This window comes from Dermacentor albipictus, chromosome 10, assembly GCF_038994185.2.
Source record: "Dermacentor albipictus isolate Rhodes 1998 colony chromosome 10, USDA_Dalb.pri_finalv2, whole genome shotgun sequence".
In the NCBI taxonomy this organism is placed as follows: Eukaryota; Metazoa; Arthropoda; class Arachnida; order Ixodida; family Ixodidae; genus Dermacentor; species Dermacentor albipictus.
Window position 1 is genome coordinate 73,722,602 of NC_091830.1, and position 17,002 is coordinate 73,739,603.

Consider the following 17,002-nt stretch of genomic DNA (forward strand, 5'->3'; position numbering starts at 1 on the left):
GATGAAAGGATAACTGGCTGCAGGTGTGGGAACGAAACCACGTATTCGTCTTACGCGTGTGATGCTCTTATCAGTTAAGCTACCTCTGTGCCGCTTTCCCATCCACTTTCACGTGTATGCATGTTTTACTACAAAAACTGCCCTGGGAGTGTCTGCCAGCGCCACCACTCACAAACCTTGGCGGCGGATGCGGAGCATCCTTTCTGCCGCAGGGAAAACACGGGGAAGGCGTCAGATGGAAATTCAAGACAATGAGCAAAACGAGAACAAGGTGAAAGCAGGAGCCGACGTTTCGAGAAGTGGACTTGTCTTAATCAAGGCTTCTGCCGCAGGCATTACGAGTACGTCATCTTTTATTTGAGTAAAGGATAGAGATTTCGTCATCCATGGGGAGATAGCCCGCTCCCCTACCGTTCGACGCACCCGACGTGGCAACTGTGCCCACGTGGTCCCTCATGCTACCGCACGACGACTGCCGCGCGAGTGTTTCCAATGGCGCGGCTCGTTGAGAAGTAAGCGTAAGACAGATTCCCGCTGTGTTGAAGTGAACATTTTCAGGCGTGAGCTAACAACACCCTTTCTATAGGTAAAAGAAGCGGAAGTGATATTCGTTTGCAGAAGCTCCGCCTCCAGGCGATTCACTTGAAGGACGACTTTTCTTCCTCCTCTTGCTTATTCTATTACTTATCCATTCATAAGACGTGTCGAATCACAAGAGATGATGTGTTTGGCCTTCTATAAATGGGCCATAGAGGAAATGTACCCTGATAGAGAATTCTGGACACGAACGCCACCCTTGAGCTATATCTTTGTCGTCAGACGATGATCGTGCTTACTTTTTATCACTGAATAAAGGTGTTCTCTTTGACTTTTCAAGCATGCTCCCGTGGCCTAATGTTTCAGCAGTCATCAAACATCCAAAAGAAGTCCAATCAGCAGTCTAACGTCGTTGTGCATTGACAATACCTTGCGAAGCATGGGACTTGGAAGTACGACTACGCCTTTATTTGATACACCAAACATTTCTTGCGTTGTAGTAGAGCAAGTATTGGATCTATTGAAGACAAGAACAACTACAGGGATCATTTCTCTTTTGCATCGGCACCATCGGGTTCAGGCAAGCTGCGGTCCGCCAATATTGACAAATCAGGCAGGAGACCAAGAACAAAAGTACACGTGGAACCATACTTGATACTCGACACACACACGTATATATATATATATATATATATATATATATATATATACACACATATATATATATGTCGAGTATCAAGTATATATATATATATATATATATATATATATATATATATATATATATATATATATATACATGTGTGTGTGTGTGTGTCTTCTTATGGAGAAAGCATATATGCTGTGAGAACAGCGTAGAACTGTTAAATCATGTAAAACCTATCAGTGTGTTCACACTCACAAGGTACGCAAGGTAACTCTGCTGATACTTTATTCAGGCTGGACCGAAAACTTTACTAATTCAATAGCGTGACAGAGCAATTTACCGTTCTTTAACATCGTCAGGTTGCTTTCAAAGAAAAAACAAGGCTACTTTGTAAATGAACACCGTATACATGGTTTCGTTCGCCTAAGCCGATCGTCGAGGCACCAACGCGTACGTCGACGAAGTCATCGACCCTTTCCGATCGGGATCTCGACGCCGATGCCCACGGATCCCTGAGGCCTGCCTTTGTACGTCTTGCCGTCGATGCGGGTCGCACCGTGTGCCACTCCGCCAGAGGCCACCACCCGAGTGCCGTCCCTGCCGCGGTACGCGTCGTACTCGCCGCGAACAGAACCGCCCACGTTGAAGTTGCGGTGGTTGCGACCTGCACCCGATGCCTCCACGCTGAAGCGGTGCTGCGGAAAGACGGGGTAGACGACGCTCACGTTCAGCCCAAAAATAACGGGCACGTTCACTTGGTATATGTGCACTTTCAGTGTCGAAAGTGCCATGGAATACGTTGCTATTACTATTTTTTTGCGTAACTTCACTACGCAATTATGGAGAGCAAAACCATAAGCACCTTCATATTGACACGATATTATACATGGCAAGAACATGTACTCCGGTTCTCAAGGCATGGATAGGTGGCAATTTTAATTATTTTTGATGAAAGACAGCCTTGATTATCGTTGTTACAACTTCAAAAACGGCTCTAACTATTTACAAACTAAGAAACGACACAGCTCGGAGTTGTGCTGCCACAGGGATCTAGTTTTTCAATGAAGAAATGCAAACAAGTTAGCTAGAGACACTAGTAAAAAATATTTTTTTTTTTCTGTAGCGATTGCTGAAAAAGGAAAAAAGACAAGTTACCCCATGCTTTCGTATGCAGCGATATAATTGTGCACCTGCAAAAGTTACGTTACTAGGCGTTTTGAAGGTATTCTGAAAGGGGAATATATAACCAAAAAGGACAAAATATGTAAGGTACAACTCAGCAACGTTTACGTACATCATTTATGATTTCGTTACATTACATTACCGGCAGTGTAAGCAATAAATCTTCAGAAAAAGAAGTTTCGCGCGCAACTGCGACAATCATCATGGACTTACCCGTGGAGGAGGTGGCTGAAAGTTGAAGTTGAATTGCCTCCTCTGTAAAAGAAGAAAGGTAAGGCTATTAACCATTCGCTTGCTTCAGAGAGCCAGAGACGGCGTTCATCATAAACATTTACAAGGCAGGGAGAGTTCTGTGACCACGATAAATTATTCCTTGGTATTTCGCACAATCGTTCTTCTTTAAGAATCCTGTGTTATGAGCTCAACGGACAAAGTAGCATTTGCATAGCTTTTATCATTGAACTCCCACGAATGATATCCAAGACTGTGTCCACATGGGAAACATAACGACCCGGAGGAATAAATAAGCTGTGTTTCAAATACAATTCTGAATTTCGCTGTTGCTTGGGCGCCGTTAGACGGCAAAAACTGATACCGTGTCCGCTCTGCCCGATACAACTTTTCTCCCTTTCACACGCATTCGACTGTTCAGAAGGCACGTACCTGAGCATTGACCACAGCTAGAGCTAAAAGAAACAGAACAATAGTGTCAGTGACCAAAACAAAACAAAAAAAACATTAACGCAAAAGAAAGCGAGCAATGTCTAACACTGTAATCGTTGTATTTACCTGCGAGCGCCAATACCAAGGCAAAGGTGACAGGACGAGCCATGGCAAAGAGTAAAATCTATGAGTGAAGCTGCAAGACCGCAGGACAGGAATGCTCTTCGTGCAGGACCGGCAGGCTTTATATACAGTGGACCAGACGTTCCCTCGGCGTTAGTTACGTCCATAGCGTATCCTGTGTCCTCAAAATCCGCTACATGCGTTCAACGTCGGAAAACCCACTTGAGGAAACCACATGGAAAGAACAAGCACCGAAATCAACGCGAAACAAGCAGGACTAGGCTTCATTCAATCATATCGAATGTCGGCAAACAGCCCACAGGGCATAGTGAATAGAATGCATCCAACCTTGCCTGGTTTTTCCTACACTATGGACGCTTCTGCCTCCGCTAACTTTCCCAACCCATCCGAACACTCCTACCTTTAGCTCTGTCTTTATTTTGTAGATCAGATAGTTTCAAAGCAGGGTGCAACTCGGACGTGTCGTCGAAACCCACGTTTCAAAGCTTCTCGGCTTTCTAGTCTTGTTAGGCGTCTGTGGGTGCGTCCGGAGGGAAGTTCGTATCGTTGCCAGCGGGGCAAGCTCCGCCGACTCGTTTTTTAGAGCTCTCACGTCACTCATTGACGACCGGAGCAGTGGTGTCGCTTACGCCGTGATAAAGGGCACGCGCTCAGAAGGCGACGGCTCCAGGACGCGTGTACAGCAGTCGTTCCTAATGAGCTTGCTCTCGAGATCTTTTGCTTTCCCTCGTGGCCCAGCACAGTATCCATGATTTGAATACAGTTTTTTTTTACGCATTTGTTGGTAATGTTGCAGTGAAGAAGAGGATGCGCTAAAGGTTGGTCGCCAGTGTTTAACTGGAACTGATTGGGATGTCTTTACTGATCCGTGGCCGCAATAAATCTCATAACATTTAGAGGGGCGACAGCGGTAATATTCTGGCCTTTATGAGAATGCAGTAATAGAAATGACGCTTCGATGAACAAGAAAGCTGCTCTAACAGCTTCTCCAGTGCGGAGCGTTTGAACATAGCTATGGAAAAATAAACTGCTTTTACAGAATGCGTTCCAAATTCCTTAAGCATAGGGAAGATGGGACAATCAAACGCTTCTTCGACAATGTGTAACCACCGATGCGATCATTTTAGAGAACCTCATAGTAGCAGTTAGACACGAAATTAATCTTGTTATAGTTAAACGTTTTGACCAAGAGATCCAGACGATGCATTCCTATGGAAGATTTCAAATGCGTCATCGGAGCAGGTGACAACGTTTCCTGAAGAACTTCAGTTTGGCCTAGTTGTTGCTTACTGCATACCATAGTGACCGCAAATAAAGACAGGAACAGCAGAAGAGTGTCGTTCTTGTGTTCTGTTCCGCTGTCCGCGTCTGTATTTGCGGTCAATATGATATGCAGCGTTTTCCTGATTAACAAGAAGTTGAAGCTGTTAATTTCTGATGCATATGCAGTCCTGGCCAATTTCTCAAGAAAGATGAGGCCCAACAACCAAAGAGCGGAACTGTAATACGCGCCTCGGAGGCTTAGCGGCTGTGGTGTTGCGTTCCATACACAAGGTCGCGGGATCAAATCCCGGCAGCGGCGGCCGTATTTCGATGTGGCGCGAAATGCAACACCACCCCTGTCCCATGCAATGGGGGTACGTTAAAGATCCCCTAGTGGAAACAATTATTCCGTAGTCCCTACTACGACGTGCCTCATAATGAAATCGTAGTTCTTGCAGGTAAAACCCCACAGTTAAATTTCAATTCGGAATTGTCATGTCCTTATCAAAAGCCCTTTGCATAAGAAATTACAAGTATTCTGACGTTTTACGTGCCATTATCACGATATAACTATGACGCACGCCGTAGTAGGCGGCTTTGAAATAAATTTGTCGACTTGGGTTTTTGTAACGTTCAAGCAATGAACGGTACACGAGTGTTTTTACCTTTTGTATCCACTAGAATGTGACCGTCGCGGCTGATGATCATGCTCGGTCATATTTTAACTGCTTATTGCAAAATTGTAAAGAAGCAGCAGTGGTTTTCAATACCTAAAAGATGTCTGTGAACCCAGAAACCTCCAAAATGTCGCAGTTTTGCCCGGAAGGTGAAGCATCGATTGCGATAGCAAATTAGTGGACAGCTATGCGAAGTAGGGAATGTAGTTTTAATGGTCGTACAATCTTGTGAACATGGGCATACTGTACTCCCGTACAACTTTCTGTGGCTATGAAGGGAAAGCTACGTGCGTATGGCTGCTTGCTGTAAATGTGTTGCTGCGCAGTACGGCAGTGTTTGACAGTGATTTTGGTTACTCCGAATAGACGTTGAATCGATGCAGCTTCCACGTGCGACGGTTTCGCGTTTCCCTAGGCGTGGAAAAGAAAAGCCGCAAAATAACTAAATCTTTACACTCAGTGATGTGTTCTGTTTAAAAAAATCGTAAAGCAATAAAATTTTTTGCACAACGCGCACTGCAGAAACTAACACTTGTTATCTGGCAATCGGGGAGACGCCACCACGCAGCAACCTTGCTCAGCGCAACTCCTAGGTGCCTGTAGGTGGCCTAGGGACAGAATCGTTTAGGGACTTTTGGGAAGGCGTGTTGAATGTCTGTCCCACGCCGACCGCCCGTTGAGCTATTCTATGCGGGTTCAATGTTTCTTTGCGGAAAGTTGTACATTAGTGGTGGTGTGGAATGGCGGCTTTCCGTGAGCTCTTGTAGTGTTTTGATGTGTATTTACGTAGAATTCGGTGGTGCTGACGATCGAAAATATTCAAGTGGCGTAGTGCATCGGCAACATAGTTTGCGGACCGGCGCTGTGTTAAGAGGTCGCCGTGTTCCCCCTTTTCGGCATCGTCATCACATCGCCCATGCACCTTTACTTGACGGACGTCGAAAGTATTATACGTGTTACTGGCCAGGACCTAAGACACCTAAGTAATATAATGCTTAAGGTGGTGTTTCCGCACAACCGTTCACGCGTCCTTGCAGTGAGGCAGCGTATGTTTTCAATCGGGTTCGGTGCTAGTGCGCTATCGGTGACTTCATATGATTTACTTTTATCGCTGGCTTTACGGCAATTATTGCTTAATACTGTGAGCTTAACGGAGATCTATTGCCATCACATGGGCTGCTACATTGTCACAAACTAAAATTCAGGAAAGATACTTGGGATTTTTGGTACCAAGAGCGCGATAACCACACTGACATGAAGCTTAATACCGTGTCCGATGGTGTTTAGTTGCATCTCTGCCTGCTTTTCACGCTCCTAGTTCTAGCAATGGGGCATAGAGTTCTATGTAAAGTTTGAATGAACGTATGTGGCAACACGAATCCAGAATGATTTCACCGCACCACAATTGTGTATTGCGGCAAAGCAGTGTACTGCGGTGACGGATAGTTAGACCACCCTAGTTACATCTCTGATGTTCCTGTTGCCCTGAAGTTGCTGCACCGGCCACTTTATTATAACTTGAGGTGTTTGAGAACTCTCCATTTGCAGGTATCTTTATTTTGACAAGCTCAATGGTATCACCGCAAGACATATCTGTAGTAAAATTAGGCTTATTAATGTTGCCAAATTCTATCACAGTGTGAAACCTAACAGTTTGAGGATGGCATGGCCGATATGACATCCTAGACTTTCACTTTAACAATTTTATTATGACTTTCAAACCAATCCTACACCATTTGAAAAGCAACGTGACCACCTCAGGGGTTGATTAGCAAGACAAACTGGCATGGAAAGCACATGTACAGCGGCCAAGAGTGGATGGATGGATGGATGCGAAACTTTAGTACGGCCAAGAGTGTGGTGAAGTGCTTTACACACTCCACCGACGCATCATAAGTGCTTTATAATTGGTAAGCATTTTTGCACTGATGCAGGTTGATCAGACTTACTGCGATGTTGGTTGTTTTACAAGGAAAATAATAGTATTCGATAAGGGGATGCAAGCTATTTCTGTACTGCAAGTCACGTGGGTCCCAGTAACGCCCAAACCGGGTTCTTGTTTACGCATGCCGCTTGCCTTCTCTAATCCAAAGCTATCTAATGTCAGCAGTGTAGAGGCTGTGGTCATGGGGCTTCGAACTTCACAACTCCGTTGTGTTTCTTCTAAACTTGTTAGAGCTTAAACATTACGCTGTCATGACAGCATTCGCCTAGCTCGTTGCTACATTTTGCGACCAAAGCGGTGCTTGCTCAGTTATAGTTGCCTGTACTAATACTACTTCAAGAATTCTTCAGACAGTTTATTTTTTAAACACGGAGCTTTCCGTGCCTCTCAAGTAAACTGCTTTGCACTGCACCATATAATACCGGACCAAAAAATTTGCCAAGCAGTAAGCTACTAGAAGTAGCTAAATAACAGCGTAATCCTAAGTGAGCTATATTTGCAGCACCTAAAGTTGGTTATTATTGAATTAGTGCAAGGAAGGAACAGCTTGAATAAACATATGTCCGCATTGTCAGCAAACAGAATTTTATTGTTAAGAAAATGCATGTGAGGGTGCGGAGCCTCACAAAAACAAAAGGGAACATGACCGGAGTACTTGGAAATGTATGGGAGAGGCCTTTGCTCTGCAGTGGGCTTAGCCAGTGTGATGACGATGATGATGACAGAAACCACACACTTCGCGTTGAACAGCGCGCGGTCGACGCGATCACGGTTACGTGACTTGAAGGATGCAGTACACCGCTCAAACTCTGTCAACCAAGTGTACATATTTGCATAAAGGGCAGACATGGCGACGCCGCCGCACTGGTTCGCTAATTCCATTGCCCAGGCGCTACGTTATCTAAACATTTAGATCGTCGGCACCTTCGAATTCTTGGGAAATACGGGTCTGGCACAGGCATAGTTTACGGAGGCCAAATGGCGCCATGCCGCGCCACTACTGCAGCAAGGCTTTCCGCCAAAAAACACTGAACCGCAGAGAATAGCACATAGGTGTTCTGTGATAGCACAATGAGCGGTCGGCATGGGCAAGACATTTAACGCGCCTTCTCAAAAGTCCCTAAACGGTTCTGTTCCTAGGCACCTAGGAGTTGCGCTCGACACAGTGGCTGCGTGGCGGCGTCTCCGCAATTGCCACGATAAGAAGGGTTAATTTCGGCAGTCCGCATTGCGCACAAGATTTTCTTCATTTATGGAATTTTGTTTAACATTCGATGCACCACACTACAGTTAGCTTTTCGCTGTCTTTTTCAAAGCAGCGGAAGTGAAGCGACACGCTATGGCAAGCCGCGTCACACCCCGCTGTAGCCACTAGCAACAGTACATACGCCGCCTGGCCGGGCCGTTGTAACTTGAAGGCCATCTACGACGGGCACAGAGTCCGCGCTGCGCTGTTTCTTCAAAGCGTAGTTCGCGTTGATACGAGCGGCTGCACGATGGTCGATTCGCTCGCTGCTGCTGCCGCGTTTCCTCACTGCAGCGTTGCGACAGCGAGTTTCCGTAGTCATCGAGTAGAATGTTCACGTTTGCGCGTGGTATAATTTAGCTATATTTACGGACAACTATCTCTCGCTCTGAATTGAAAGCTACGCAGGCGAACCGCATACAAGTGAGAGTGCTCCTGAAAGGAGTCCGGCATTTAATTCCCCTTTATATTAAGGTGGGCAAAGACAAAACATAAACACATTATTAGCAACAGTTAAATAAGACAGAACACATCACTGAGTGTAAAGATTTACGTATTTTGCGGCTTTTGTTTTCGGCGTCTGGGGAAACGCGAGACCATCGCGCTTCGAAGCTGCATCGATTCAGCGTCTGCTTCGAGTAACCGTAATCATTGTCAAACGCTGCCGGACTGTGCAGCAACACATCGAAAGCAGCCATACGCCCGTAGCTCTCCCTTCATAGCCACAGAAATTTGTACGGGAGTATACGCCTATGTTCACAAGTTTGTACGGTCATTAAATCTACATTCCTTTCTACGTATAGCTGTTCAATAATTCGTTATCGCAATCGAGGCTTCGCTTTTCGGGCGAAACGGCGACTGTTTGGAGGTCTGTGGTATCAAAGGTACTTTTGAGGCCAAGAAAAACCTCTACGGGTTGTTTACATATTTAAAAAGAGGCATTTAAAATATGTTATCACCATCCGCGACGGCCGCATTCCAATGGATGCAAAAGATAAAAACGCTCGTGTACTATTCATTGTGTGCACGTTAAGGAACCGCAAGTCGACAAATTTGTTTCGAAGCCGCCTACTACGGCGTACCTCATAATTAGATCGTGGTAATAGCACGTAAAACGTCCGAATTATCGTAATTTTCTCATCCAAAAGACGTTTTATAAGGGCATCTCAGTTCCGATTTGAAATTTAATTCCGACGATTTACGTGTAAAAATAACATGATTTAATTATGACGCACGTCGTAGTAGGGACCCCGGATTCATTCTTTCCACTAGGGCAGGCCGCCATTGGAATATGAACCTGGCAAAGTTTAACGCTAGAACGTTATCTAGTGAGGCGAGTCTAGCAGTGCTATTGGAGGAATTAGACGGCAGTAAGTGGGATATAATAGGGCTCAGTGAAGTAAGAAGGCCAAAAGAAGCAAATACAGTGCTAAAAAGCGAGCACGTCCTGTGCTACCGGGGCTTAGCGGAGAGAAGAGAACTAGGTGTCGGATTCCTGATTAATAAGAATATAGCTGGTAACATACAGGAATTCTATAGCATTAACGAGAGGGTGGCAGGTCTTGTTCTGAAACTGAATAAGGGGTACAAAATGAAGATTGTACAGGTCCACGCCCCTACATCCAGACATGATGACCAGGAAGTCGGAAGCTTCTATGAAGACGTGGAATCGGTGATGGGTAGAGTGAAAACTAAATACACTATACTAATGGGCGACTTTAATGCCAAGGTAGCCAAGAAGCAGACTGGAGACAGGGCAGTGGGGGAATATGGCATAGGCACTAGGAATAGCAGGGGAGAGTTATTAGTAGAGTTTGCGGAACAGAACAATATGAGGATAATGAATACCTTCTTCCCCAAGCGGGATAGCCGAAAGTGGACGTGGAGGAGCCCGAACGGCGAGACTAGAAATGAAATAGACTTCATACTCTGCGCTAACCCTGGCATCATACAAGATGTGGACGTGCTCGGCAAGGTGCGCTGCAGTGACCACAGGATGGTAAGAACTCGAATTAGCCAAGACCTGAGGAGGGAACGGAAGAAACTGGTACATAAGAAGCCGATTAAGGATTTAGCGGTAAGAGGGAAAATACAGGAATTCCAGATCAAGCTACAGAACAGGCATTCGGCTTTAACTCAGGAAGAGGACCTTAGTGTTGAAGCAATGAACGACAATCTTGTGGGCATCATTAAGGAGTGTGCAATGGAAGTCGATGGTAACTCCGTTAGGCAGGATACCAGCAAAATATCGCAGGAGACGCAAGATCTGATCAAGAAACACCAATGTATGAAAGAATCTACCCCTACAGCTAGAATAGAACTGGCAGAACTTTCGAAGTTAATCAACAAGCGTAAGACAGCCGACATAAGGAAGTATAATACGGATAGAATCGAACATGCTCTCAGGAACGGAGGAAGCCTAAAAACAGTGAAGAAACTAGGAATTGGCAAGAATCAGATGTATGCGTTAAGAGACAAAGCCGGCAACATCGTTACTAATATGGATGAGATAGTTCAAGTGGCTGAGGAGTTCTACAGAGATGTATACAGTACCAGTGGCACCCACGACGATAATGGAAGAGAAAATAGTCTAGACGAATTCGAAATCCCAAAGGTAACGCTGGAAGAAGTAAAGAAAGCCTTGGGAGATATGCAAAGGGGGAAGGCAACTGGGGAGTATCAGGTAACAGCAGATTTGTTGAAGGATGGTGGGTCAGATTGTTCTCGAGAAACTGGCCACCCTGTATACGCAATGCCTCATGACCTCGAGCGTACCGGAATCTTGGAAGAATGCTAACATAATCCTAATCCATAAGAAAGGGGACGCCAAAGACTTGAAAAATTATAGACCGATCAGCTTACTGTCCGTTGCGTACAAACTATTTACTAAGGTAATCGCAAATAGAATCAGGAGCACCTTAGACTTCTGTCAAGCAAAGGACCAGGCAGGATTCCGTAAAGGCTACTGAACAATAGATCATATTCACACTATCAATCAGGTGATAGAGAAATGTGCGGAATATAACCAACCCTCATATATAGCTTTCATTGATTTCGAGAAAGCGTTTGATTCTGTCGAAACCTCAGCAGTCATGGAGGCATTAGGAAATCAGGGTGTAGACGAGCCGTATGTAAAAATACTGAAAGATATCTATAGCGGCTCCACAGCCACCGTAGTCCTCCTTAAAGCAAGCAACAAAATCCCAATAAAGAAAGGCGTCAGGCAGGGAGATACGATATCTCAAATGCTATTCACAGAGTGTTTACAGGAGGTATTCAGAGACCTGGATTGGGAAGAATTGGTGATAAAAGTTAATGGAGAATACCTTAGTAACTTGCGATTCGCTGATGATATTGCCTTGCTTAGTAACTCAGGGGATCAATTGCAATGCATGCTCACTGACCTGGAGAGGCAAAGCAGAAGAGTGGGTCTAAAAATTAATCTGCAGAAAACTAAAGTGATACTTAACAGTCTCGGAAGAGAACAGCAATTTACAATAGGCAGCGAGGCACTGGAAGTCGTAAGGGAATGCATCTACTTAAGGCAGGTAGTGACGGCGGATCCGGATCATGAGAGGGAAATAATCAAAAGAATAAGAATGGGCTAGGATGATTTTGGCAGGCATTCTCAGGTCATGAACAGCAGGTTGCCATTATCCCTCAAGAGAAAAGTATATAATAGCTGTGTCTTACCAGTACTCACCTACGGGGCAGAAACCTGGAGGCTTACGAAAAGGGTTCTACTCAAATTTAGGACGACGCAACGAGCTATGGAAAGAAGAATGATAGGTGTAACGTTAAGGGATAAGAAAAGAGCAGATTGGGTGAGGGAACAAACGCGAGTTCATGACATTTTAGTTGAAATCAAGAAAAAGAAATGGGCATGGGCAGGACATGTAATGAGGAGGGAAGATAACCGATGGTCATTAAGGGTTACGGACTGGATCCCAAGGGAAAGGAAGCGTAGCAGGGGGCGGCAGAAAGTTAGGTGGGCAGATGAGATTAAGAAGTTTGCAGGCACGGCATGGCCACAATTAGTACATGACCGGGGTTGTTGGAGAAGTATGGGAGAGGCCTTTGCCCTGCAGTGGGCGTAACCAGGCTGCTGCTGCTGATGATGATCTTTAACGTGCACCCATTTCATGGGACACGAGTGTTGTTGCATGTCGCGCCGAAAGAAATGCGGCCGCCGAGGCCGGGATTTCATCCCGAGACCTTGTGCACGGAGCGAGCGCAACACCACAGCCGCTAAGCCAGCGCGGCGCGTATTACAGTTCCGCTCTTCGGTTGTTCGGCTTGATCTTTCTTGAGGAATTGGCCAGGACTGCATACACAGCAGGTATTAACAGCTTCAAATTGACACCTTGTTACCTGCTGGGATGACGCTTTTGAAATATTCCATAACAATGCGTCGTCTCGATCACTTGGTCAAAACTTTCACCTATAACAAGGAATATTTCGTGTCTAATTGCTATCTTGAGGTTGTCTAAAATAAATGCATCTGTGGTTACACATTGACGAAGAAGCGTTTGATTATCCCATCTTCCTTATGTTTAAGGAATTTCGAACGCAATCTGTAAAACGGTTAATTTTTCATCGGTATATTCAAACGCTGCGAACTGGAGAAGCTCTTAGACCAGCTTTCTTGCTCGTCGTAGTGTCATTCCTAATATTGCATTCTAATAAAGGCCAGAATATTAACGCTCCTGCCTCCACTAAATGTTACACAATTTATTGCGGCCACGGATTATTGTACAAATCCCAGACAGTTCCAATCAAGCACGAGCTGTGATCTCGCGCACACCGACCAACCTTCAGCGCATCCTCTTCTTCACTGCAACATTACCAATATATGTGTAAAAAAAACTGCATTCAAATAGTGTATCCTGTGCTGGGCTACGAGGGAGAGGAAAAGATCTGGAGAGCAAGATCATTAGGATCGGCCGCTTTGCATGCGTGCCGGAGCCGTCGCCCAGCTGGGCGCGTGCCCCTTATCATGGTGTAAGCGACACCGCTGTTCCGGTTGTCAACGGGTGACGTGAGAGCGCTAAAAAACGATTCGGCGCAGCTTGCCCCGCTGGCAACGATACGGAATTCCCGCCGGACGCACCCGCAGACGCCGAACTAAACTAGAAAGCCGAGAAGCTTTGAAACATGGGTTTCGACGACACGTCCGAGTTGCACCCTGGTTTGAAACTATCTGATCTACAAAATGAAGACAGGGCCAAACGTAGGAGCGCCCGGATGGGCTGGGAAAGTTAGCGGAGGCCGAAGCGTGCGTAGAGTAGGAAAAACCAGGAAAGGTTTCATGCATTCTACTCATCAGGCCCTGTCGGCTATTTGTCGACATTCGATATAATTGAATGAAGCATAGTTCTGCTTGTTCCGTGTTGATTTCAGTGCTTGTTCTTTCCATTTCGTTTCCTCAAGCGGGTTTTCCGACGGCGAACGTACGCAGAGGCTTTTCAGGATACAGGATACGATACGCGCGTAACTAACGCTGAGCGAATCTATCGTCTACTGTATATAAAGCCTGCCGGTCCTGCACGAAGAGCATTCCTGTCCTGTGGTCTTTCAGCTCCACTCATATACTTTACTCTTTGCCATGGCTCGTCCTGTAGCCTTCGTGTTATTATTGGCACTCGCAGGTAAATACTACGATTACAGTGTTAGACATTGCTCGCTTTCTTTTGCGTTAATGTCTTTTGTTTTGTTTTTGTCACTCACACTATTTTTCCGTTTCTTTTAGCTCTAGCTGTGGCCAATGCTCAGGTACGTACCTTCTGAACATTCGAATGCGCATGATAGGGAGAATTATTATATTGGGCACAGAGGTCACGATATCAGCATGTGCCGTCTAACGGTGCCTAAGCAATAGCGAAATTCATAATTGTATTTCAAATACAGATGATTTATTCTTCTCTGTCATTATGTTTCCCATGTGGACGCAGTTTTGGAAATCATTCGTGGGTTATCAATGATAAAAGGTATGCGAATGCTACTTTCTCCACTGAGCTCATAACACAGGCTCCTTAAAGAAAGAACGATTGCGCGAAATACCATGGAATAATTAATCGTGGGACATAACCTTTTCTCCTTTGTACTTGCTTATTATGAACGCCATCTTCAGCTCTCTCGAGGAAGCGAATGGCTAATGGTACTGCGTTTCTCCTGTTACAGAGGAGGAGAACAACCTTCAACTTTCAGCCACCTCCTCCACGAGTAAGTGCTGGATGCATGTCACAGTGCTCTGCGAAATTTGTTTTTCTGAAGATTTAACGATTACATGACCGGTATAGTAACGTAACGATAGCATAAATGACGTACGTAAATGTTGCTGAGTTGTACTTTTTTGGCAGCATATTCGCATTTCAGAATATCTTCGAAACGCCAAGTAACGTAACTTTTGCAGGCGCACAATTACATCGCTGCATACGCAGCGTGGGGTACCTTTTCTTTTCTTTTTTTTTCAGCAGTCGCTAGAGAAAAACACATTTAGTTTTTTACTAGCGTATATAGCTATTTTGTTTCCATTTCTTCATTAAAAAACTAACCCCCTGTGGCCCCACAACAAGGAGCATGTGCTCTCTTTCTACATTGTATATAGTTATTGCAGAGCTATTTTTGAGCTTGTAACATTGATAATCAAGGCTGCTCTTTATAAAATATTCAAAATTTCCACCCATCCATGGCTCCAGCACCGGAGTAGATGCTCCTGTCATCAATATTATTGTACCCTTATGAAGGTGCTCCTGGTTTTGCTCTCCATAATTGCGCAGTGAACTTACGCAAAAAAAAATAACAACGTATTCCATGGCACTTTCGGCACTGACGGTGCACATTTAGCACGTGAACGCGCCCCTTCTTATAGCGCTGAAAGTGACCGTCGTCTACCCCGTCTTTCTGCAGCACCGCTTCAGCGTGGAGGCATCGGGCGCGGGTCGCAACCACCGCAACTTCAACGTGGGCGGTTCTGTTCGCGGCGAGTACGACGTGTACCGCGGCAGGGACGGCACTCGGGTGGTGGCCTCTGGCGGAGTGGCACACGGTGCAACCCGCATCGACGGCAAGACGTACAAAGGCAGGCCTCAGGGATCCGTGGGCATCGGCGTCGAGATCCCGATCGGAAAGGGTCGATGACTTCGGCGACGTACGCGTTGGTGCCTCGAAGATCAGCTTAGGCGGAGAGAACTGCGAATACGGCATTCATTTACAGAGCAGCCTTGTTTTTTTCTTTGAAAACAGCGTGACGAATTTAAAGAACGAGGAATTGCTCTGTTGCGCTATAGAAATGAGTAAAGTCTTCATTCTAGCCTAAATAAACTATGAGCACAGTTACGTTGCGTACCTTGTGATTCTGAACACACTGACAGCTTTTATAATATGTAGCAGCTTTGCGATGTTCTGCATTGTATATACGTGCTTCCCCCAGAAAAAAAATTATATATATATATATATATATATATATATATATATATATATATATATATATATATATATATATATATATATATATATATATATATATATATATATATGTTATGGCAAGGAAGTCCGACACGGCTGTGGACGACACGAAGGACGCGGACAAGCACAAGCAACACCGTAGGCTTAGCCAGTCACACCAGTGACAGTGTCTAGCCCGAGCCCCACTTCAGTAGCATTGGCGATCCGGCTGCGGAGCTCTGTACGGTGCACTTCTTCTTCCTTACAACTTCCCCCCTCGCTGAAAACGGAGCCGCACAGGAGGCCTAAGGCGTCGTCAAGACGAAGGGCTCGTGATGCGGCTTGAGCCGATCTGCGTGCACAGTTTCGCGGCCTCGGTGACGCAGGTCCGTAGGGGGCGTCAAAGGTTCGATGACGTACTTTACTGGAAAAATTTGCTGTAGAACCCGGTAGGGCCCATGGTATTGGCATACAAACTTGGAGGAGACACCTGGTGTCGAAGTAGGAGGCACGCACAACCAAACGAGAGCGTCAGGCGAAAACTGGTGGTGGGGGCGCCCATCGTCATGACGAAATTTCTGTAGGGCTTTTTCTTGCGTTGTAAGGAATCGAGCTAGTTTCTGACATTCTTCTGCATACCGGGCGCCTTCGGAAACCGGTGTACCCTCTGATTAGTCGGGACGGTAAGGAAGAATAGTGTCAATGGGAAATGATGGTTCGCGGCCATGTAGAAGAAAGAAGGAAGGAAAGCCCGTCGTCGACTGGAGTGCCGTATTGTAGGCGTACGGTACATATGGAAGGATGAGGTCCCAGTTGGTGTGGTTGTAGGCGACATAGATCGAAAGCATGTCGCCAAGAGTTCCCTTAAAGCTCTCTGTCTATCCGTTTGTTAGCGGGGGATATGCGGTGGTACGGCGATTAATAGTGCGGCATTCAGCGAGAAGTTCTTGAATGACATCGGCGAGAAAGACGCAGCCACGGTCGCTCAGGAGTTCGCGGGGAGCGCCGTGACATAGAACGAAGCGTTGAAGGAGGAAGGAGGCAACGTCACGAGCCGTCGTGACTCGCAGAGCGGCCGTTTCTGCATACCTCGTGAGATGGTCTATAGCTACAATGGCCCAGCGATTGCCAGCAGCTGTGTATGACAGAGGCCCGTATAGGTGTATCCCAAGCCGGTCAAAGGGTCGCGAAAGACACGGCTAAGGTTGCATTGGTCCAGAAGGGCGGCAAGGATCAGGCTTCCGGCGCTTACG

General features: G+C 45.8%; 2 protein-coding genes across 3 annotated transcripts; one reads left to right on the forward strand and one right to left on the reverse strand.

Annotated features, from left to right (window-relative positions):
- Positions 1–1,451: 1,451 nt before the first annotated feature.
- Positions 1,452–3,689, reverse strand: LOC135898132 (uncharacterized). Of its 2 annotated transcripts, XR_011508954.1 has the most exons (5): positions 3,573–3,689; positions 3,155–3,372; positions 3,029–3,051; positions 2,579–2,620; positions 1,452–1,878 (listed from the first exon to the last, which is right to left on the reverse strand). XR_011508954.1 is itself a non-coding variant. In XM_065426888.2 (4 exons), exons 1-4 carry the CDS (start codon positions 3,195–3,197, stop codon positions 1,648–1,650), a joined length of 339 nt encoding a protein of 112 aa, XP_065282960.1. In that variant the 5' UTR covers positions 3,198–3,450; the 3' UTR covers positions 1,452–1,647. The 2 variants fall into 2 exon arrangements, 1 of the variants encoding a protein (XP_065282960.1); XM_065426888.2 differs by lacking the exon at positions 3,573–3,689 and having other exon boundaries at positions 3,155–3,450.
- A 9,818-nt stretch (positions 3,690–13,507) lies between these two features.
- On the forward strand, positions 13,508–15,628 carry LOC135899948 (uncharacterized). The gene is made up of 4 exons (XM_070527696.1): positions 13,508–13,951; positions 14,053–14,075; positions 14,484–14,525; positions 15,213–15,628. Exons 1-4 carry the CDS (start codon positions 13,909–13,911, stop codon positions 15,441–15,443), a joined length of 339 nt encoding a protein of 112 aa, XP_070383797.1. The 5' UTR covers positions 13,508–13,908; the 3' UTR covers positions 15,444–15,628.
- Positions 15,629–17,002: the final 1,374 nt, after the last annotated feature.